We start from the raw sequence: 25,786 nt of genomic DNA, 5'->3' as shown, positions 1-25,786 counted from the left end.
TTTTTCTTTGCTATGGCTACTTCATCATTAATGCAGAAATTGAAATACTTCAACATGATGACAGGAATGTCATTGATTAATGATGAAGAAAAGGCAGTTATTTTAGCAACAGAAGCTGGCTTGCTTCCGAAAAAAGAGGAGGCCCCACCTTGCCCAAAATGTGGTCATAAGATGAATGCCAATTCCAGGAAAGAAGCAAAACTTGGCTGGAGATGGATTTGCAGCAACAGGAATAGAGGCAAGTGTCCAGGAATGGTTAACCCCGTTGCAGGCACATTTTTTGAGGGGACCAAAGTTCCAGTCAGGGAGTGCATGGTCTTCATATTCCTCTTTGTACTGGAGATGAATTTCACGTTTATAAAGATGAATTTTATGTCATGGAGGAAAGAGCAGAAGTTGCCAGAAATACGCGACGAAACAATATGCGACTTTATGTCCTATTGTAGAGAAATCTGTGAGGTATTTGCCTCTCATCACAGTACACAACTTGGTGGAGCAGGTAAAGGATTCTTAATTTTTTTCTGTATTTATTTTGTCTCACAAATTAACTGAGCCATGTATTTAATTCAACTTTTAATGAGATATGCATTACCTTATATTTTAAGTCCCTTACCAGTCGAGTGATAAAATGACTGAATACTCGTAGTTTAACCGTAATGAAGATCCTAGCAAACAGGCTGGCTTCGCTCCCAAGAGTATTCACAGTTTTCACCATGTGTAACATGAATACAAGTAAGTTCCCCTAAAAAGTACTCCATGAAGGCACCTCTCCTTTTAGGCAAATAGCCCTTTATTGCATTCCTATAATGTAAATAATAATTAGTTATATTTCAGGGTACTTATGTATTAGCCAATACTTACAGATGCACTGCTAACAATACACTGCAGTGATGCTTTCTTTAGAATACTGCAGATGTTCCGAAATAATAGTTTCAGAAAGATGCCAATTGTTAAAATATAATAAACATTTTTATTTAATTTTCAGTTTGCCGAAGAACAGCAAATATTCCAGTTGCAATGCTTCAAATTGCAGATGATAGAAATCATAAAATGGAAATGTTATCGACTGTTCAAGATGTAATTGAGCTGGGAATTGGTTGGTGGAAAGTTGCTTGCCTAGTTATGCAGGAGAATTCGTGTGGACAAAAGCTGCAGGTTAAGTTACGTTAGGACATTTTAACATATTAAAGTCAAAAGAGCTATCTGTGTAAAAGGAGGAATCCCATTGTGAAGGACGTTTTGAGGGAAACTGGCTTATAATCAATTTACACATGGTGAAGATTATGAAAATAGTTTGCTCGCCTGGTAGACGCCATTTTATTGCAAAATTGTGATAATATGTTTCATTTACCTTTTATTTGCCTTGCAGGTAAAACCATTTTAGTTGATGAGACATTTCTTCGGAGGATTATGGCTCTTGGCGACACCTCCATAAAAAAAAACGCATCACGATTCCTACCTCCTGATGTAGGTTTGCACTTGATGTACAGACATAATTACTTTAAAAATTTTTAAATATTTAACGTATTGTGGTGATGGCGATAAGGAGCGTGCCTTGCACCCTCCGATAAGTGTGGCAACCCTAGAGGAGAAGTTTCTTACGAGTAGCGAGCAGAGCGAAACAGGCAGGCTGTCGGGGAGTATGCGCGATGTTCGTAAATAAAGTTTAATTTTTATTGTGCACTATGTCTTGTTAATATTTATATTAATGCAGTAAGAACATAATCTGTGATATGGAATTTGAGGATTGGTGGTAAAACATAACCGGAAATTTCCATAATGGTAACCTGGACTGTGTTAAATCGTATGAACAGTTCTCAAGCACGTTCGGTTTTGACTACAAGCCATCACTCAAGATCTCCAAACCAGAAGTAATGGATTACATCGGTTTTCGTCCTCCGGATCACAGATGAGTAGTAATTATAGATCATTTTATAATTCTGTTTTCTACTTATCATTTAATTTCATTTTCTTTAGTTAAATTTTTGCTTTTATTTTGGCTTAAAAACCTTGCACAATGTCTGATGTTTATGCCGTCCAAATTCCGGTTTATAACCGATCAGACCCATCTTTATGGTTTATTATGTGTGAAAGTACTTTTGCTCTTGCCACCCCCAAACCTATCACAGAATCCATTACTAAATATAATTATGTAGTTGCTCATCTTCCTCCAGATATTGCATCACTAGTACGGGATTTACTTATGAAACCAGACCCTATTGATCCATATGCAAAGCTTAAAACTGAGTTAATAAATCGTTCAGGAGAATCTTCTCAGCAAGAAATTCGCCAATTATTATCTGGAGAAGAATTAGGTTCTCGAAAACCTTCCGATTTCCTTAGAAATATGAAACGTCGAGCAGAATCTTTAAATGTTCCTGATAACTTAATGTTAGAATTATTCCTTCAACGTTTGCCTTCGACTGTTCAGTCTATTTTGGCAGCGATTTCCAATTTAACTGTAGATAAAGTGCAGAAATTGCCGACAGAATTTTAGAAGTAAATCCAACCCCAGGGACTTGTGCCGTTTCTCGCACAGTCGATCAGTCTCTTGAGGATAAATTATTTAAACAAACATATTGATCGCATTTCTCTTTCTCGTGGTCGCTCACCAAATCGCGGAGATCGCAATAAGGAAAGAAGCAATTCCAAAAGGAGAGATTATTCTATTTGCTGGTATCATAGACGTTTTGGGAAAAAGTGTAGAGATGACAAATGTACAAAACCTTGTTCATGGCAGGGAAACGAAACCAGCAAAGAATAGAGGTGACTTATTCTTTGCCTCAAGTTTCACATCGCCTGTTCGTTCGTGACCGTAGAACAAACCTTTCATTCTTGGTCGATACCGGCTCTGACGTGTCCTTACTTCCAGCAAATAATTCTCAAAAACGGAATTCGTCCCAACAAACACTTTTCGCTGCTAATTCTTCTACTATTCATGTTTATGGTCAAAAAACACTTTCTTTGGATTTCAAATTAAGACGACAGTTTACATGGACTTTTCTTATAGCAAATGTTAGTACACCCATTCTTGGAGCAGATTTTCTCCATTTCTTTGAATTGGTGCCTGATCTCAGAAACAAATGTCTCAAAGATTTAAAAACGCATTTTAAAACCGTCGGTTGCGTGAAAAATGCAAGCATTTATTCAGTAAAAACTGTATTTAGTGATACACCATATCACAAAATTTTAAAAGAATTTCCTTCAGTTACTAGATTACCAGATCCTAACCAACCTGTTAAACATAACACCGTTCATTATATCATAACTAAAGGTCCACCTGTGGTTGCAAAACCTCGTCGGTTAGCTCCAGATCGCTTAAAAATAGCAAAACAAGAATTTCAAACTATGATGCAATTGGGGCATTTGAGACCTTCGAGCAGCAATTATGCATCCCCACTTCACATGGTTCCAAAAAAGGGAAGTCTGGAATGGAGAACTGTAGGAGATTATCGAGCATTGAACGCTCAAACAATAAAAGACAAATACCCTATTCCATGCTTAGCCGATTTTACTCCTGCATTGCACGGTACTAAAATTTTTAGTCATGTCGACCTGATTAAGGCATACCATCAAATACCAATTAACCCAGCCGACATCCACAAAACCGCCATATGCACACCATTCGGTTTATTCGAAAGTACCCGTATGCAATTCGGCTTATGCAATGCATCTGCGACTTTTCAACGTTTTATAGATGAAGTCACGCGGGGTTTAGAAGGCGTTTACGCTTTTGTCGATGACTTGCTCATAGCCTCTAAAGGTTCTGAGGAACATTGCAGGCATTTGAAAGCTTTATTTTCCAAACTTCAGGAATATGGACTTTGCATAAATGTTTCAAAATGCACCTTTGGTCAAACATCTATTGATTTCTTAGGTTTTCACCTTAGTGAAAACGGAATTGAACCTCTTCCTGACAAAGTCAAATGTATTTTAGATTTTCCTCAACCTACCACTCTCACTCAGCTTCGCCGATTTTTAGGCATGTTTAACTTTTATAGATGTTTCATACCTAAAGCAGCACATATTCTTTCTCCTTTAATAAAATTGTTAGAAGGCTATATTAATAAAAAGAAATCTCATTCTCGTGTTCAGGATTCATCCCCACAATTAAATTGGAACGAGAATGCTGAACAAGCCTTTATTGCTGCCAAAAATGCCATTGCTCAGGCTACCCTTTTGAGACACCCTATTCCCGGAGCCCAGCTAAGCATCTGGGTAGATGCCTCAGACGTCGCAATAGGCGGCACACTTATGCAGTTGTCTCAACAAACATGGGAACCTATAGCATTTTTCTCTATGAAACTCAATAAAAGTCAACAGAAATGGTCCGCGTACGATAGGGAATTATTTTCTATTTATTCTGCAATTAAGAAATTCCGACACATGTTAGAGGGCAGAAATTTTATAATTTATACGGATCAAAAACCGTTAATATACGCTTTTAAACAGAACCCTCATAAATGTTCACCTCGACAATTGCGCCATTTAGATTTTATTTCTCAGTACTCTACTGATATTAGGCATGTGCAAGGTTCAAAAAACGTCGTTGCTGACGCTCTTTCAAGAATCGAAATTGATTCCATAACAAAATCTCCATTTTTGGATTTTAAAAAATTTTCGGAAGCTCAACGGCATGATCCGGAGGTACAAGACCTTCTCAAAAACAACACATCATCTTTGAAACTGGAATTTAAACCGTGCCAATATTCTGATGGTAATATTCTTTGTGACATATCAACGGACATTCCTCGTCCATTTGTTCCGAATTCCTTTCGCAGACTCATCTTTAATCATCTGCATAATCTGTCACATCCAGGAATTGCAGCTATTACGAAGCTTATTTGTTCTCGTTATGTATGGCCCGATATGAAACGTCATATCAAAAATTGGGTGAAATCCTGTGAATCTTGCCAAAAATCGAAAATTACTAGGCATACTAAAGCACCACTGGGCACATTCTCTCTTCCTGATGCACGTTTTTCAGAAATCCATATGGATATCGTCGGACCGTTACCTCCATCAGAAGGCAATGTGTACCTTTTGACTCTCATAGATAGATTTTCCAGATGGCCTGAAGCCATTCCCATCCCGGATATGAAAACGGAAACCATTTGCAAAGCCATCTTCAACTGTTGGATATCTCGTTTTGGCTGCCCATCGATCATAACAACAGACCAAGGTTCTCAAATGAGATCCGCACTTTTTGCAGAATTCACGCGCATTTTGGGTACGAACAGAATCACAACAACAGCCTATCATCCAATGTCAAACGGCATTGTTGAACGATTTCATCGACATTTAAAATCTTCTCTCAAGGCTCACGAGACCAATAACTGGACTGAAACACTACCAGTTGTTATGCGTGGTATTCGGACAGCCGTAAAGGAGGATCTACAGTCATCTTGTGCTGAACTGGTGTACGGCACAACTCTCAAGCTGCCTAGTGATATGATAACGTCATCTAAGATATCTCCGTATGACACACAATTTATCACGAATCTTAGGCATAGAATGCAACAATTCAATCCAATAGCAACATCTGCACATTGCCAAGAAAAGTGCTACCTTAAAGTCGTGTACGCATGTATACTTACGTGTCGATCGAGTAAAGCCACCTCTGTGCCAACCATATACAGGTCCGCATAAAGTCCTTTCTAGAACGGACAAAACTCACAATTGATGTTAACGGTCTGAAATCTACTGTGTCTATAGACCGTGTGAAACCAGCCTATTTGCTTTCGGACTCTAATTTGCCTGAACTGAAAACAAATAAAGACTTAGACAGTTCAGCAGAATAAATCTGCAAACGAACTCTCTAAGACACAAACTGTCACCAGATCGGGAAGACATGTTCACTTTCCTAAGAAACTTGCTTCTTACATAACAATTTAAAACACTTTTTTAAAATTCATATCTTAACATATTTCTTGTTATTTCATGTTTATTATATGTGTCAATACCTTGTTATATATTGAATTGCATTTTGATCTTTTCTAATTTTATATTCTAATTTTGTAATCATAAAAAAAATACCCGACAGCACGGATACTCTGAGATAATTTCATAACCTATGTCGTTCCTTTGAATAGCCATTAAAGGAACTGGGGGGAAACTCTGTGGTGATGGCGATAAGGAGCGCGCCTTGCGCCCTCCGATAAGTGTGGCAACCCTAGAGGAGAAGTTTCTTAGGAGTAGCGAGCAGAGCGAAACAGGCAGGCTGTCGGGGAGTATGCGCGATGTTCCTAAATAAAGTTTAATTTTTATTGTGCACTATGTCTTGTTAATATTTATATTAATGCAGTAAGAACATAATCTGTGATATGGAATTTGAGGATTGGTGGTAAAAACATAACCGGAAATCTCCATAGTATCATATTGCTTAATTTGTTATGCATGTCATGCTTCGCAATAACCAATTTCTTCATGATTATAATTCAACTTTCATTTCCTTAAAACTGAAATTAATACTTAAAAGTAACAATTGAAATATTTAGCATGCTTCTTTAAGAGTATTTTACAGTTTCTGTTTTTTTAAAGCAAGTGCAAACCTACTTCTAAGGTGATGTGGAAATGGAATCTATTTATCCCCACCTTTTTAATTATGGAATATTTTAAACAGATGCTGAAGCCAGTCAGTTTTTAAGAATGTTAAGTATGACTCTGAGTCTGAGACCTGATATGAGGAGGATAGTGCAAGCTACTAGATTTGTGTTGCATGCAGTGTGAACATTTCATAAGTGTACAACAAAGTGATTTGGATTAATTATTTCAAAACACGAACCTCGGATGTTAATATTTCAAGAAACTGTTTTTTAGAAGAACTGCAAATATCAACAAGAATATAATAAAAGGATATACAACACGTTATGCACAACTGCAATGGGGTAAGTTAAAATTCTTGTACCTATTTTTGCATTCATTCATTCATATATTTTATTATAAATTTGTTGGTAATATAATATGAATGGATAATTTTATATAAGATATTTATTCTATATAAAATGCTAACATAAGTTTATTTTAATATAGAGAGTAAAAGTAAATCTATAATGAACGGTTTAGTTCATCAAAATAAAATGTCATCCGAGTTATCTGAGTATCTCCAAATAATATACTCATGTATATTTTATCTTTTAAAATTTTTAACGTTACTTACGTGATAAATATTCCATTTGCATAATCTTTACTGCATTTATATGAAGAACATGTTTTCAAACATATTTAACTATTATTATAGATAAGTGTAGAAATTAATGGTCAGAATTAAAAAAGAAAAGTATTAAGTTGGTAAGGTAATAATGTTGGAGTTATTATATATCTTCATCTAGGAACAGCTTTAGTATAGCCCACCTTCAAAGTTTGGCGAATTTGGTTTGGCGCCAAAGCACATGAAATACGTTGTTTTGAAAAATGGTTGCCATCCAGATTTTCGACGAAACTCCGTGTTTAAAAAAATGGTAGCCATCTTGATTTCACCAGAAATCGTGGATAATAGAAATAAGTTTATGACTGTTATACACGGTTTTAAGAGAAAGAAATATTAAGAAATGATTAAGGTTAAAAGGATGTAATTTTAAAAACAATACCGGAAACCTTTAGCTATTTCACCTTTAATAAATAATTTGGTGTTACGTCACAATGTATTCTCCATGCTACGCGTAATTTGTATTTTCTCTTTAAAAAAAAATAATGAATTGTTTATTATTGTAAATTAACATCAAATTCTTTAAATTTACATTTCTGAGCTTAGGCGTAACTGAAAATAAGTATAATAAATTGTTTATATTTAAAATTATCATGATACAGTAAGCGAATTCTACCAGTTATTACAACGATAAAGAACGTCGCAGTCTCTCATACTTGTATTTCATACAGCTTCCATATTTTCAAAGATTTTTAAGCTTTAGCATTTATACAAATAAAAAAAAAGTTTTTTTTAATTAATATTCTGGAACATATCAATTTTATCATATTTACAAATTAACGTTTTGCTACGTAACAACATAATCCCTTATATACCAGTAAGTAGACAATTTTAATTATTTTCTAAAAATTTTTAAACTTCACATTAATGAAAAACAGGTTCTTAAATTTCTAAATCACATTATATTCTCTGTAGGCAGGCATACTAGAATTCTACACATAAATAAATAAAAAATTTAATTTCTCGCAATGGAAGAAAATATTATAAGAAAATAAATACTACAAATTAGGAACACTAAGCAATGCTTCACATACACACACACATACAGTGTCTCACAAAAGTGATGGGACACTTATGCTTTACAAAAGGAAACTGTAGTAAAATAAAAAAAAAAAAAACATGTAAAAATTTTTTGTGGGTGTGTTTCATACTTAAATTTAGTAACAATTACTACATAACATACATTTTCTCAAAATATTAAAATATCAATTTAATAAAAATACAATTGTTTAGAACGGAGCAAAAAATGGCTCACATAAGTGATGGGACACTTACTTTTCCATCAAATATTTATCCAAAAATTTTACTTTATAAAAGGTTTTAATATTTTGTTGGATTTCCTTTTACTTTTAAAACATGATTTAATCTTCTTGGGATGGATTCGACTAATTTTTTTGCGATTTCTGGAGTGATTTTACCCCATTCTTCTTGAAGCACCGATTTTAATTAATTGTCTTTCCTGTGTTTTCTCCACACCAAGATTTTACCGTCAGAATCAAATATATTAAATTTACTCTCATCAGCAAATATAACTTCATTCCAATAATCAGAATTCTTATTTATGTTGGATTTTGCGAAAGCCAGTCTGAGGTTTCTATTCTTTTCACTCACGAAGAATTTTTTCCTGGCTGCTCTACCGTGATATCCAGCAAATCTAATTACTCTTCCAATAGTCTCAGGATTAACAATTACTCCATATAATGCTTGTAAATCAGCAGCAACTTTGGGAGCACTCATTCTTGGATTTTTTTTAATATTTCGAACGATAATTCGCTTTATTCCATTGGATAGCTTTGATGGTCGGCCAGGTCTTCTTTATCCTGAATCATATGATTCTTTTTATATCGTTTAATGATATTAAAAACTGTTGAATGACTCAGGTTAACGGTTTCAGCAGTTTCTCTAATAGAATTTCCACGTTCAATATGCAACTTAATAACTAATTTTCGAATTTCAGGCAAAGTTTCTTTTCGTTTAGCATTCATGGCTGCACAGAGATAAAAAACACAAAAATTCCAAAACAAACTGGAGAGAAATACTGCAGACGATTGCGATAAATTATTGCCAATTGCTTTGAGTAAAAATAAAAACCCAAAAAAATATTTTTATAGCTGACTTCAGACGATTTTTGTTGCATAGTACGTAGTAGTATCTAATGGTGTCCCATCACTTATGTGAGCCATTTTTTGCTCCGTTCTAAACAATTGTATTTTTATTAAATTAATATTTTGAGAAAATGTATGTGATGTAATAATTGTTACTAAATTTAAGTATGAAACACACCCACAAAAAATTTTTACATGTTTTTTTAATTTATTTTATTACAGTTTCCTTTTGTAAAGCACAAGTGTCCCATCACTTTTGTGAGACACTGTATTATCAAAGAACTCGTATTATCAAGTGCGATTACGATTGCAAACACTACATATTATAATAATGAGGTAAAAGTTACTTATAGGGTCAAAGTTTACAGTTTTGCTACTGTTGAGTAGATCGTCGGGCTATCGATATAAATCGTAAGTCGGAAAGCATTATAAACATATCAAAACCAAAACATTAAAATACAATTTAAATGAAAAATGATGTCTTAAGTATAATTCACAATTAAAACAACAATACAAATTTAAAATACACAAACGATATGTTAAACATTGCATATAAAATACGTTACATTACAGCTCGTCATCACACATTATCTCGTTTTCCTTTGTAAACAACGATCCGTATTCGCCCGAAAAGCATCAAAGTTCGGTGTCCATGTACACATCCATCTATTTCCACCTTAAAAATATCAGAGAATTGCACAGCCTCGGCATTGCGCACTACATTGGCTCTGCCCATGTACACATCGATCTATTTTCACTTAAAAAAACATCCTATAATAGCACAAACTAGGCACCGCGCACAACCTCAGCATTGCGCACTACATTGGCTTTCTCCATGTACACATCGATCAATTTTCACTTAAAAAAACATCCTAGAATTGCACAAACAAGGCACCGCGCACTACATTGCCTTTGCCCATGTACACATCGATCTATTTTCACTTAAAAAACATCCTAGAATTGCACAAACTAGGCACCGCGCACAACCTCGGCATTGCGCACTACATCGGCTTTGCCCATGTACACATCGATCTATTTTCACTTAAAAAACATCCTAGAATTGCGCAAACTAGGCACCGCGCACAACCTCGGCATTGCGCACTACATTGGCTCTGCCCATGTACACATCGATCTATTTTCACTTAAAAAATATTCTAGAACTGCACAAACTAGACACCGCGCACAACCTCGGCATTGCGCAGCGCTTTGGCTTAGCCCATGTATATAGCGATCTATTTCCACTTAAAAAACATCCTAGAATTGCACAAACTAGGCATCGCGCACAACCTCGGCATTGCGCACTACATTGGCTCTGCCCATGTACACATCGATCTATTTTCACTTAAAAAAACATCCTAGAATTGCACAAACTAGGCACGTGCACAACCTCGGTATTGCGCAGCGCTTTGGCTTAGCCCATGTATATAGCGATCTCTTTTTACTTAAAAATCAGAAATTGAATAAACTCTGCATTGCTCATATACTAAGAAATCTTCTTTCACTTAAAAGAAATCGGAGAATTGCAGAAATTCGCGCATAAGCAACTCCATTGATTCGCGTTGGGGGAAAAAAAAAAAAATTCTAGAAAAATTGAGCTTACTACAGGCGAATCAAGATCCTAGCCTAATTGATTTCTCAGCCGTACATTTCTTGCAAATACTACCATTCGATGACTTTTTCTGACTAACTAATCAGCATGGTATCTTACATTTTTCACAGAAAACGTTATCCTTCAATAATCGACAATCCATCAAAAATCTTCTAAAAAGTTCATACTCTATTGTCAATTCATACATAAAATATCTGTTCCCAAAATTTTACGCTTGTTTGAAAACTCCCACCTTAAATTTTCCTTTATAATCTCCTGATATTTAATTACAACATCACTAACAGCAGTTTTAGAGCAAGCAATAACTAAACGCAAAAATATCACCTCAAGTAGCCAAAAATATATATACAAAATAGTATTCACGGTATCTGAGCGTTAAACAATCGCCAATAACAGTGTTACGAATTGTGTATTTAGATATTAATTTTAGTAGAATTCTAATTTAAAATGTTGTATTTCCTCCAGCATGAGACAAATTTTAAGAGAAATCTATACCGGAAAAGTAAGAATACAGGGCACGTGCATTAAACTTTGAGTAAACGGATGTGTCGGTAATTTGTATTGAAATTGAATAAATGTAACTGACTACTAAATTAGCTGTAACCGTAATTCCATCCTCTTGTTTACATTGCGTTTGGCGAATAGTATGGGTTACCAGATCATATCATTTATCGCCGCTCTTGGTGATATTTTTTTTGTTTAAAATTCCAGGTGGGCTATACTAAAGCTGTGCCTTCATCTAAAATACTAAGGTGAAAACATGTATGTAGATTAACTTTAACATATCAACAACTAAATTAATTTTATGTACATTGTTTACCTTTTTAACGCAAACGCGTTATTGTATTTAGCCTCAGGCGATTTTCGCCTAGCACCGGTTTCTCCCCTATGTCCGGCTCAGGAGGGAAATTTTGGAAATTTGCTCTTGGCGTCAAAAAATCCTTCCGAGGATTCGGCGATTTTCGCCGATTCAAGATGGCGGAAAAAATTGCGCCAAGTGCCGGTTATCTGAGTCTTCCCCATTTTGATCATGAGATGTAGTGATCACGTTATTCGATTATTGACCTTACCAATGCAATTTAAGTATCGTAACTTAGTTACTGGTGAGGGAGTAATGTTAGAACACTTTGCATTTCACTATCTTGTCAGTAGATGGCTGCACCAGTCCAATACATTGGATTTGAACTTAGCATTTCAGTGGCCTGGTGATAGCTCAGACATTGGTAAAAAAATCAATTTAAATTATGAAAGAAAAGTGTAATAATTATTTGTCATTGCTAATAACTGTAACAATGTGCATTTAATTTTTTTAAATTAAGTGTGTGAATTTTCAGAACATTTTTGTTTTGCTGTGTTATTGTTTTTAAATTTTCATATGTAACTGTAACATTGACTAAAGAGTCTGTTGACCATGTGTTTTCCTTCACCAAATGTGTTGGTGTTGGATGTGCTCAAGGTGGACGTCTGTAATTTTTTTCTGTATAAGTTCTTAGTGCTGTTCATGATTATGAATAAAGGTTTGCAATGAGTGGAACTAATATAACTCAGGTTCAGGATGGAGACCTCGCTTCCTACAAAAGTGCACGCACACAGTTTTTTGTTTGGAAAAGGTAAATCCCTGTTTGTTTCACCATTCTTGGATCTTATTCAGAGCTATCTGCAACTGCCTCTCTACGTATCTCATGTCTGCCCCTCGACAGCTAATCTGCAGATCATCAACATATAGAGATCCCAAGATGGTGGGAGGAAGTTCTTTTAGTACTGAGTTTATTTTTAAACTAAACAGGGTTACACTAAGCACACAGCCTTGAGGCACACCCTCTTCCTGTTGAAAAACATCCGAAAAAACAGAGCCAATTCTTACTTGAAAAGTTCTAGCGTTCAGGAAATTCTGAATGAAAATTGGTAGGTTGCCGCGCAAGCCACTCTCGTGAAGATCGCAAAGTATACTGTTTATCATAAGCTTTCTCTATATCGAAGAAAATTGAGACAAGGTGATTTTTTCTTACAAAAGCTTTTCGAATGGATGTCTCTAAGAGGAGCATGTTATCTACGGTTGTTCTCCCTTTTCGAAAACCACTTTGATAAGGCGATATAATATTATTCTTTTCCAAGAAGTAGACAAGGCGGCTGTTTACCATCTTTTCAAACAGTTTGCATACGCAACTGGTAAAATGTCAAAGACAAAGATATATAATTATTATCTTTCAAACACATAAAAATAAAAGATGCTGCCTTTCCAATAAATGTAATTAGGTTAGTTCTACTTATGTATTATATGTTTGCTATTTATCATTCAGAATATCTTTATTGTAAATCATTTCAACAAAGGAATTAAACAGATTACTTTACTGGCTTTCTGGCTTTTTCTTTTTATTACTGTCACTAAATATATACAATAATTAATTGCATGCAGATTTAAAAAAAAATGAAAGTAACTAATTAATTAAATAGATTTATACATTGCATTATAAAATAGTTTTTTTCTTAAATATGAAAATAAATGTCGAAATATGCTATGGAAAATAGAATTAAAGGTTGATCTTTACATTATGGTAACTTGGCGAAAATTTGGCAACCAACTCTCCTACAGCAACCCTCTATTTTTTTCCCCCGCCGCCATTTTGTCTTCACGAAGTAAAGACATGTTTCTTTTCTTTTTATCTACGGAACACTTTTTCCAACAATCTACTAGCCGAATTACACTTATGCTAGAAATTTTATCAAACAAAACTGCTTAATCATGACAAATATTCACTGCAAAATGGGGGAAAAGTGCACAATACCATACTCCTTACGCGTTTTTCAAAATAACACATACACATAAACCATGTACACGCCGACTTATTTTTACTTAAAAAAACATCACAGAATTGCACAAAAATGGCATTGCGCACACTCTTCACTATATCCATGTACACTGCTTTTTTCTCATAAATTAGAAAAATTTCATGAAAATACATGACAATTTTCTCAATCTTTAAACCCGGTAAAAATAACATATATGAAATTACCTGATCGCGAAAAAGTATTTACCCTTTACAAATATGAACATTTCCACATATAAAATAAATAAAATATCCAAAAACTTTTACCTCTAAATCATCTATTACATTATACACGTCACCAACGAATTCATACTGCAAGCATTACAAATACTTAGTATCAAATATTTAAATTATTTCCATGCACGTTTATTTCAACTTAAACGTATACCAAATTCCTACAAACATAAAATTCACAAAATAACTATCATTTCATTAAAATATAATTAAATTCAAAAACACTACTTAAAATATAAATAAGCACATACATTAAATTAATAAAAATTAGCTTACAATCCTAATTACTTTAAACTAAATCATTGCTAATAACAATTTTCCAATAATACCATATTACTTTATTTACTCCTTACATTTAGAACAACGCATAAAAATAATATCCTCAAATAATTAAAAATACTAACTTACCTAATCTTCTTCAGAATCTTCATTATGTGGTGGATACACTTTTCTAATTCATTCAATAAAATTATTGAAAGATTTTTTGTGCGAATTTTTCCTCCATACTTCCTCCACTAAATAAAAAGCAAACTTTTCTCTATCACAATGCCTAAATACCCATTTCGAATTCACTTTATTTAGGGCCATGGGATAAAAAATTAAACAACACTGTTTCACACAACACAGAATAAAGCTAAATACAAAATATCCACATTTTTTCCCGATTTCCCCCCTTTTCCGATTAAAAAACCGTAATTCGTCCATTTATATCACATGACATATCCCATGATCTCTCATTTCCCTCACGCAAAATAATGCGTAATCGGAACTGAGTACTGCTCACATTATTACCAAAGTCCCAGGTAGTAACCTTTATCGCCTCCAAAATGTCGCCAAACTACCAGTTACCATATTGTAAAGATCAACCGAATTTAAAAATGAATTTTAAATAGTGAACTCTACTTACCTTATGGTAATAGCTAATCTTTCTTGTGCAGAGATGGGATTACTGAATGAAGTGGCCTTCATTGTAATTCATGGACCAACAACTGATAGCAATTCATCAAATTTTTGCGGAGTCATCCGGAAGAAATTAAAAAATGACTCAGTATCCTGCAGTCGCATTTCGTTTATAAAACTTTGTTGCGCCCCTTGGTCTTTTCGATTTAGGTAAATCGGTCTAACCCACCATTTTCTTTCACAAGCGCTCCGTTGGGTCTTTAGAGATTCTTCGGTTGGGTTTTCATCCGCAGAGAACCCGTTGGCGCCGTTGCATTTTTACTCGCCAAGCTCGCGGTTCAACGATGATGAGCCGAGCCGTAAACGTGATTTTTAGTGCATGTAAATTCAAGTTAGCAGACAAAACAATATATTAAGCATATGGTAGTAAAAATTCACAGATAATATGCATGTAGATGTAAAACTAACCGGTTAAACGTGATATACGAAAATAAATTTGTATTAAATTCAAGTTAGCACAGAAAAGAATATATAAAGCATAAGATAATATATAAGCATTTATAACGAAAATTTTATCATTTAAAAAATATAAATTAGTATTAATGTACTGAAATTACCCGGTTAAACGTTATAAACGAAAAAAAATGTGTCTTAAATTCCAGTTAACACAGAAAACATTATATTCCTTACACCAGCAGTGGTTTGCTAATTTTGATGACCATGGTGATGCATCAAAGAGGTTTGCAGATATATGCGATGACAAACGCTGAGAGTTTACGGAAGTTAGCGGGTCTCACGTGACCGATGGCAATACTAAAGGCCCGTTTACACTAGCGGAACTTGGTCCGAAGAAACGTACGCTAACCTTAAGTTGTTACTCCCAAGGATCCCACCTGTTTACACTTGTAAGTCTCAAAGCTTAAGAATTACTACCCCCAACCAATAAAGTCGCTTTGATTTGCGCATGGGCAATATTTCCTATTTTGGGGTACAATATCGAAAGTTGGCGGTAGAATGTCTAAAGTTAAAAAAGCTGAAGAAAGAAAGCGCGTTATGCATTTGAGAAATAATTTAATATGTATGTATTTGCTGTACAAAAGCGTTTGCGTTACAAGGCGGGAATGGGTTCGGTCAATATTTCAAGAGCGAGATACGTATTCCGCTCATGCAGCATTGTTTCCGTCACTGAGGCAGAAGTACCCAGAATTATTTTTCAATTATACTCGAATGACGGTAAGTTATTTTTATTTTTTAGCAAAACCTGAAAGTAAAAATTGAAGGAAAGACTGTCAAATATTTCTTTTTATATATCAGTAAATTAGTAATTTTTTTCCTTAGTAATTTATACTAAGGAAATAGGATTAATGATTACATTGCTATTTAATTACCGACAAAATGATTTTTTATATAATTATGGACTAGCATTAGTTATAACTAATTAGTTTAAATTAGTTTAATTGGTTTATTAAGCGCATTATTAATGAAGGTTGTTTATAATTCAATTACCTTAATGAAACGTAATATCAGATTGAGTATAATGTAAAATTACTAGATGTGCCAGATGTTGGAAAGTCAACATTTTAATGCACTATCGTGTATTAGGATATGTTCCTCTGTTAGAAAATACCCAGCATTCTGTATCCGTAGATTTTTTAATTATTACTGTCATAAATTTTATTAGTATTGCTTCACTTTGTCATGAAAATACTTTTGTAGAACCAGAAATATAAAATAATTAGGCTTTTAAATAATATATTCTAGAGAATTTGGGAGATCCATAAAAAGACTTGCTTTTAAAAGATTTTCTGCATTCCTGTTCCACCTGTGTTTTATATTTGACAAATGAGCAATAAAATTAAATCATGTAAATATTTTAAAAAATCATTTTTGGAGAATATTGTAGTAATATGATGAAAAACACTTAACCTCTAAAAGAATGTAAGAATAGTTGTATCAAAATAGATTATTTAATGAAATTCTACTACCTGAAAAATTAAGCAATTGTTAGAGTATGAGAGTGAAATTGAAATGGAGAGTAATTTTCCTTTTAATCAGAATTATCATATTTTATTTTTTCAAATTTGTAAGATAAATAACTGAATATTTTTCACTGATCATAGTTGCAGCAACACAGTATATATTTCGGCAATATAAGTATATAGTGATGCCCCTCATGTTGAGCACCTTCAATAGTCAAAAGTATTCCTGAGAATATAAACAAACATTGGTAATGACAATCACAGATAACTATATTCTCTGAAGGTTGCTATAATATCCCGTCAGTGGCTAAATAAATAAAAACACTGAACATTAATTGTTCAATACCTGATAAAAGGGTTTAGAACATAGGCATTTTGTGCATATCTGTCCAAGATATAAATGTAAATTAGTTTACCTTAAATCTTCCTCATGACATTAGGGTTACCTTTAAGCAGGTAACCCTAGTGTGTGGTGCATAATCAAACAATCATGTTGAAAGTCATCACTTTCCCAGAAGGCTAAAATCATTTCTAATTATGGAGTTTATGTTATTTTTGTTAATAACATGCGAGTAATCGCTAAAAGTGTTAATTGTTAGAAATAGTAAGATTATACTTCAAGCAATTTTTCAAGACAACAAAATTATTTTCTCTTACTTTGGCTAATCATTTTAGCACAATATAAATTATTTTGTATTTGTTTTTATATTAATTAGATAATTAAATATAGTTCTGATGTTCAATTTACTCATAAGTATAATATTATTGAATTTACATGTAGGGAGAACAATATGATCATCTTCTTCATTTACTGCAAGATAAACTACAGAAGCAAGAAACACGTTTTAGGAAATCAATTTCAGCATCTGAGAGACTTGCCATCTGTTTAAGGTAAATATAAATATATACATTTGTTTTGAAAGCAGTGTCGACGCTAGACAATTTACCGCCTGGTGCAAACTCGACAAATCTGAAATTCTGCCACCTGATTCCTTCCTAAATTCTAATAATTTTGTCATCTGGTGTGGTCACACTGGTTGCATATGCTCTGGCACCAGCTCTATTTGAAAGTCTTTATTACATCTAATTCCAGTTTTGTGTAGTATATATAATTGAAAATTAATGTTCTTGTCAGAACATTTTATACTTCTGTCTAATTGAACTTTTTAAAATTCATATTTTTTTAAAATTTGTAATGCATTTAAAAAATTATGAATAATTTTATCAAAATAAGTTACATAAATAAAGCATTTATTTTCTATGGTTTAATAATAAGAAAGAAAATTGCAATCTCTTTGAAACTGACCCCCCCCCCCAAAAAAAGAACCTTTTTTAAAACTTGCATACTGCTACAGATTGCCCTTTGTTCATTTTTAAACAACATGTTTTTAAAACTGCAAAAATTTAATTATTGATTCAGAATGTTTTTGTAGATTTCTAGCATCTGGAACTAATTATACAGACCTGGCATACACTTTCCGTGTTTCTAAATCTTCAGTTTCACATATTATTCGAGAGACCTGTGATGTCATATGGCAAGTCTTACAGCTACTGGTTATGGCTATACCAGCATCATCAGATGAATGGGCTGTAATAGCAGAAGGTTTTGAATATAAATGGAATTTTCCCAACTGTGTTGGTGCAATCGATGGTATGTATTATGTCTTGCATTTCATATTTATTTGTCAGTGACTACTTTTGAAATACAAAAACTGCATTATATTAAAATTAGGCAAATGAAGATTCTTTTCAAAGATAAATATAAAATATTGCAGAATCATCTAACTTGATATATGAGCTGTCTTAAAATATCAAAAGACTGGAATTGTTTCATAATAAATAAATGAAAAACAAATTTTAATATAAAAAGGAATTTTTTTGCAAGTTTCTAATTTAAGAACTTTTTTAAGAACTGAATTTATTATTGGAAAAAGTATTTATATTAATTTTTATCATTAAAGTGTATATTATTTTTCTTTAGGCAATTAATAATTATTGCTTTTTTTTTCCTTGTAGATAAGCATATCAAAATACAAGCTCCACCGTCAGCTGGATCAACATATTATAATTATAAGGGCTATAACAGCATAGTCCTAATGGCAGTGGCAGATGCTAGTTACACTTTCCTTTGTGTTGATTCAGGCAACTATGGACGCATCAGTGATGGTGGAATTTTCGGTAATTGTTCACTAGGTAAAGCTTTGGTTAGTGAAACTTTGTTTTCATTGCCAAATCCAACACCATTATTAAACAGTGATCGAGTTTTGCCTTTTGTATTTGTTGGAGATGAGGCTTTTCCACTCAGGAAAAATATTTTACGCCCTTATCCTGGCAAATTTCTGTCGAATGAAAGAAAAATTTTTAATTACAGACTTTCTCGAGCAAGGAGGTGCGTTGAAAATGCTTTCGGCATATTGGCATCTGGGTGGAGAGTACTTCGTACTGAAATTGCCCTGAACCCAGAGCATGCTAATAAAGTAGTTTTGGCATGCTGTTGCCTTCATAATTACTTAATGAAAAATAAGTTGGGAAAGGCAGCTAAGAAATACTGTCCAGTGAACTTTGCTGATTCTCTTCTTTCAAATGCCACCATTAAAGAAGGTATGTGGAGAACAGAAGAATTTACATGGCAACCTCTTGGCCGTCTAGGGGCCAATAATTCATCCCGTGCTGCATCTGCAGTTCGAGATAATTTTTGTGAATATTTTTCTGCAGAAGGAGCAGTACCATGGCAAGAAAGGAAAGCATTTCTTGTGTAAATTTATTTTTTGAAAATATTTATGAAATATGTAAATAAAACAAATGATTAGTGTTATGTACAAATAATTTCATTTATTTCTTGCCATAATTTGTAAAAATTGTATTTTCGTTTCCAATTTTTTTTCATCGGTCATTTTTTTCAAATCACTATGGAGACTCAATAAAAATAAATTATCATCATCGTCATCATCATTTTCACATCGATGGTGATTTTTTAAATATTTACTTGTTTCATCAATAACAGAAAGCAATGAACTTTCAACTGTTTCTTTCTTTTTTCTTTTCTTCCCTCTAGGAGTATTTTCATCATTATTATTTGAATTAGTGTTATCTAAGATTTGTCTGGAGCTTGATGCAGGTGATAAAGGTGATTCACATGAGGGCATAACGTGAATAACAGATGGCTCCACATATTCAGGTTCTGTCGGATATTCAATATTATCTGAAGACTCGGAGACAACAGATTCTACTGTGAAATTAAGCTCCTCGAATTCTTTGTTTCCTTGAAAGTTTGCCTGTGTCCTGTTTAGAAAGAAAACAAGGAAAAAAATCAAATGCATATGAAAAATATTTTTAATACATTAATGATTATTTTGTGATACAAAATAATACATATTATTTTGTAATTAGGTAGTGAAATAAGCAAATTTAGAATCTTATTTGTTACTGCATTAAATAGTTTTAAGTTTTATTACTTATGAACTGCAGACAATTTAAATAGATCTTAAAATTTAGCATGAAAAATAATGTAAACCAAGAGTCTTCTTGCTTCAGTGTGATTACCTGAAACTAAAAAGCCTTTTTTTGTTAATTTGAATTATAACATCCCATTGGATTCTTTTCTTACATAATATTTTGTGTTTATTAATATTTGAAAGAATAATTTCTAAAAAAATACAGTTTGTCACATCCAGTTGTATGGGGTAATTCCTAGTCATTACATTCTTGGAGCAATGCTGGATCACATTTTGTTTTTAATTAAAATATTTTATCAAATATGGGAAGGGGTAAAATCATCATCACTCTTTGAATCTTTTGTACTGCAATATACAACCAAATTGTCATATTTACTCACTAATAATTTTATCGTACAAATATGGAGAAGGCAAAATGACATGAATAATTTATTTTCCGACGTATGGTGCAAAATAAATAAGGTGTATTAGATACATTTAATTAAATTACATACATTACTGCAATAATTTATTATATGCATTAAATTATTATTACATATATGATTATATTATTCATTGAATTATATGTACACAGCATCGAGGTTTGCCGATTTCGCCTCATGCAAAGATTTCGGATTGCAGCGTTAGAATCACTGTTGCTGTAAAATGTCAACAGCTTTTCTTTATTTTTCCGTATATCATACACAATCATGTCCCAATTCCATACCATTCTGCTATATAGAGGAGTAGCACCTGCCTCCATCTAATTTGCACTTTTCGCGTTACTGTCAATGCAACGTGTTTACGTTTTTCAAAGTTGCAAGCAGTAAAATCATGAGTGTGTTTCTTATCTGTCATTGTATTAACAAGGACTGAAATTTAAAATATTCTTAATTTATCCACAAAATATCCGGATAAAAAAAAATGGCAGCACTAAACAATCTTGTGAAAATAACAAAGCTCAGAAAATACAACAACCTGAATCATGAACTTGAACAAAGAGTGAATCGTCTGCTTTTTTACCTCGATGCAGTTTAGAAGGAAAAAAAACTTATCTTTTTTCTTAAACTTTTTATGTCAAAAATTTGGTATTTCCATTATGACTCATTATTATCCAGTTATTATGACGTCATTATTCGGTAAGTATTTTTTCTTCGATATTTTGTACTCAATGTTGCGGTTTCCGAAACCAAGAAACTCAGAATATAAACTGAATGCTTATATTCTGAGAGGCAACGCGGATTTCAGGAGTTGGCGGATTTTCGGTATTTGCCTGTATTTGTAGACATTAAGATGAAAAAATGGAACAGATTATTGGATGTGGAATCGCATCTCAGATTAAAATTAACCAGGGAACAAAATTATGACAATCTGTCATCTCAGCACAAACAGTTTCATCCTTCTCATTAATCCAAATAAATGTTATTTATAATGTAACATTTATTTATATTAATGCCATAGAAAATCAAATTTATAATAGTGAAGATGAGCGGGATTATGAGTTAAATAACATGGATGTAATGGAGACTGCAATTTAACAGTTGTGATGACAGTAGTGTTTTTGACAGTAACAATAATGTAGTATGCCCTAAATAGAGATGACTTTAAATGACTTCATATAGTAATTATAAAGAAATCAATATTTTAGATGAAAAAGAAGAATCTCTTGCCTTCATTGAAGAAATTTTGAATATGCATACAAAGCCCTTATGTAATAAATGAAAATATTGAGCCACTAATAACTCTTATTTCTTTTTATAGAAACACAATCACAAGAGAATTTTATCAAATTTTTTGTATCTTACAGTTTAAGACAATTTTATATAATCTTGGCTTACACATTTCACATTCTATAAATAAAAAAAGATCACTATACTTTGGGGACTGTTTTGAAAAATTTCATGCCATGAAAGATTTTAACAGTTAGTTCAGTAATAAAGTATCACAACTTCATTTTTTAATTCAGTTTCATATATACTTTTGTATTTATTTTCATTATGAATTAATGTAATAATTTAAGCACAACTCCTTGATCTGATGGTATTATGATAATTAATCCCAGGCTTTATGTGTTAAGTGCAAAGTAATTTCATAAAATTAAAGCAGGTATGCATAATCTCAAAGACTAACTTCTGAACATCAAAATGGTCAGTAACACATCAGTTTTGAGCTGTGTGAGTACAGAAATATGGGCATCAACTATAGAGGGATAAACTATAAAAAGAAATTGGCCACAAAAAGAAAAAAAAAACATATACAGACGAGTCTTCATCAAAATATTTAGAAACTCAGCTTTCAAAAGAAAGAGCAAGTGCTTTGTTTATATTATGCATATGCTGTACTTTGTTAATAAGTTTACATTGCAAAAATATTGGCCTATTTTTAATTGGAAAGATTAAAAAAGTACAGAACAGCAAAGTTTCTACAACATTTTTTAAGGGTAAGAACTTCAGTTGGCCCAAACACGTTAGAAAAAAACTATAATGTGTAATACAGTTTTATTACAACACATTTACAAGGTGTTAAACCATTCATAACGAGTGATGAGGCAATAAATGTTAAAAAAAATTGTGTAGAAGTTTTTGTTTTCCAGAGCGTAAATATTTGGATAGAATTTGAGTTATGGCAAAGCATATCTGCCTAAGGGGAGGAATTTCTTAAGTAAATTGGTTTATATCCACATATGTGACTATCTAACATATTTAATAAATTTATATCAATAAAGTTACAATTTTTGATTGCTAGTCAACCTAGGATAACTCCAAATAATCCATTTATGCTTTATAATATTACAGACTACTAACAAGTAAGATTGTATTGTTAATATGAAAATTTATCATTTTATATTTAACATAACTAAATAATTTGATTCTGAATATTTACTTTCGATGGCGGATACATGGATCCAAAAATGACATTTAGGGCATCAGATGCCATTGCTGCTCTGCAGACTCTGCACTAGCTCCACTTTTGCATTTTGTTTTTCTTCGGCTATATTGCTTACGCAGATTCTGCCACCGGTAATAACCTCTTCAACTGTGAAATTAAAAAAAAATATAGCCGAAATTTTAATTCAACCACTGTAATTAATTACTGTTTAATTATTAATATTTTATGCAAACAATTATACTAATTATATGAGATTCAAAATGTATCCATATGAAAATGAAATATGGATCTTATATATTTAGGGATTTTTTATGTATTTCGGAATAAACATTTGCATGAGAAATGAAGAAAATGTATTTCTGAAAATTGAGGAGAACTTTAATCAAATTTTTACTACTGTTGATCTTCACACTTACTACTTTTACTTTCTTCTTCTCATAAGCCTTCAGTAACATGTTGCAAAAAAGAAGAACAAACTAATGTAAAGACAATAGCTAAAATTATGTAATCATCTGAATTGCTATAATTTGGGAAAAATTTTAAATATATATAATTGAAGGTTGCTGCATATAATTTTCATAGAACAGTGTACATTTAGATACATTTTAAAGCAGTTAATAAACTTTAATTTAAAAAAAATCCATCTACTGAGCTTATTTAAATTTTATGAAACTCAGATTTTCAGAAATGTTCTAAAATGATATAATTTAACATATGTCAACAAATTTTTATCGTGTAATCGTTATTAAACCTATTTTGTACTTGAACAATTGCGTTAGCCGAAAGAGAACTAGAATAAAAGAGAGCACATTGCAATCCGAAAGGAGCAAAAAAATAAATAAAAGGATACATACCATCTCGGTTCAATCTTTCGGCAACCAGTAGCCAAGCAACGTCTTGTCCTCTTTTCATTCGATATTCTTTTTTTCTATTATCCCATAAAATCGGATGGTGTTGTACTTCTGCAATTAATTTGCAGTCAGACGTAGTCAAATCTTCAGCCATGTTTTTCGCTTAAAGCATCAACAAAACCCTTGTGATAGTTTGTAAGTCTGTGATTGGCCAAAGCTTTCATCTCATAGGTTCGGAGTTAAAATTTTCCATCTCTTGGGTTTACGTCAATTCCCTTTGAAGATTAACCGCTCGACTTAGGTTACGTTTCTTAGGACGTTAGCTTACGCTTCTTGGGACCAAAGTTCCGCTAGTGTAAACGGGCCTTAAGAGGTACCGTAATTTGCGCCAAAATTGAAAAATGAAGCCAAATGTAATTTTTGGAAGTAAGCAAACAGGTTCTCGCCATTTTGCTTGCTCGTACTGCTGTTGTAGCAAGGTACGTAGTATTAGCGCTGATATTTTGAGTTTTAATTATCTTATTTTAGTTATGTGTTTGTCTAAGCAATCTGAAAAGATGAAAATACTCATAATCGGGAATTCTATAATTAAATATTTACAAGAATATTTGTCTGCGAATTTACCTGATTACGAAGTTGATTTTCGTTGCTTTCCAGGAGCTAGGATTGAAAGGTTGACACGTGAGATTGCCTTTATGAACAACCATTTTCATTTAGTTTTCGTCCACGTTGGTACCAATAATTCAAATGACGATTTAGATGAAATTCATCGTAAATATGGTTGTCTATATAAGGGAATTGAACGATTAAACCCGAAGGTCATTCTGTTTTCAGGTGTTCTCCCACGATGCCGGGATTTATATCGAGATTGTAACACGTATCACCTACAAGAACTTAATAGGAAGATACTAAAAATAAATTCAAGACTTCTCGCAACATACGAAGGTAAAGATGGGTTTTTCTTTTGCAGCTCTTTTGATTATTCTTGGAGTACTTGTTTATCCAGAGACGGTTTACACCTTAATCGGAGAGGTAATCAGCAGCTGGGGAAAATTTTTGCTAAAAGATATCAGGAGAAGTTTGACTGTTGCAGAGGTAAGTGCACCATTTTGTTCTACATCCCTTAGCAGTTTCCCAGCATTAACCAGTATTCCTTCTGTTCTGAGTACTCATTTGGGTAGTAGTCTTGGTGCTTCTGTTTCCAAACCACTCTTTTCAGATGTTGTGAAACGTTCTTTAGTTTCCAGTGTTCGGGTTTGTAATTCTAGAAATTTTTTGTGTCATGTTTCTTCTTCTAAACCGCTTTATTCAGATGTTTTAAAGCATGATTGTTTTACTAGCTCTGTTTTGAATACTAATCCCAGTATTCCGAGTTTATCAGATTTTCCACTTCTTGAATATTCATTTGGCACTAGTGTAAATTTTTTGGATCCACCTCTTAAGCCACTTTACTCAGATGTTTTAAAACATGGATTTTCTAGTACAATTTTGGATAGCAGTTCCAGTGTTTTGATATATTGGATTTTCCAGCTCTCGAATGTACTGTCCACACTACATCAGGTGTTTTAAATTCTACTGGATCTCAACTTCCTGATACTGCAGCTATTTCTGAACTTCCTGGAAATTCAGTGTCTAATTCTCAACCTGCAGGCTCTTCGGATTCCAATTCATCATCATCTCATCTTGGTATCAGTTTCAATTCTTGTACTTCCATGTCGAATTTTCCAGTTTTTAAGGGTTCATTTGTTTG

At 33.0% G+C, this 25,786-nt stretch overlaps 1 protein-coding gene across 1 annotated transcript; it reads right to left on the bottom strand.

Moving 5' to 3' along the window:
- Positions 1 to 19,668: 19,668 nt before the first annotated feature.
- Positions 19,669 to 25,126, bottom strand: LOC146993991 (uncharacterized). Its single transcript, XM_085826695.1, has 3 exons — positions 24,040 to 25,126; positions 23,180 to 23,332; positions 19,669 to 20,144 (listed from the first exon to the last, which is right to left on the bottom strand). The coding sequence occupies exons 2-3, from the start codon at positions 23,212 to 23,214 to the stop codon at positions 19,691 to 19,693; spliced, it is 489 nt and encodes a 162-aa protein (XP_085682821.1). The 5' UTR covers positions 23,215 to 23,332; positions 24,040 to 25,126; the 3' UTR covers positions 19,669 to 19,690.
- Positions 25,127 to 25,786: the final 660 nt, after the last annotated feature.

Source organism: Stegodyphus dumicola, chromosome 11 (genome assembly GCF_044657685.1).
Source record: "Stegodyphus dumicola isolate Sdum_Otavi_A_Nest chromosome 11, ASM4465768v1".
Lineage (NCBI taxonomy): Eukaryota > Metazoa > Arthropoda > Arachnida > Araneae > Eresidae > Stegodyphus > Stegodyphus dumicola.
Note: the sequence above shows the minus strand (reverse complement) of the source record. Positions and strands in the feature narration are given on the sequence as shown.

Coding starts and splice junctions, on each gene's coding strand:
- LOC146993991 (XM_085826695.1), bottom strand. CDS start 23,214: ATGTCATTTTTGGATCCATGTATCCGCCATCGAAA. Junction 20,145..23,179: donor CCATGTATCCGCCATCGAAA/GTAAATATTCAG, acceptor CTTTCTAAACAG/GACACAGGCAAACTTTCAAG.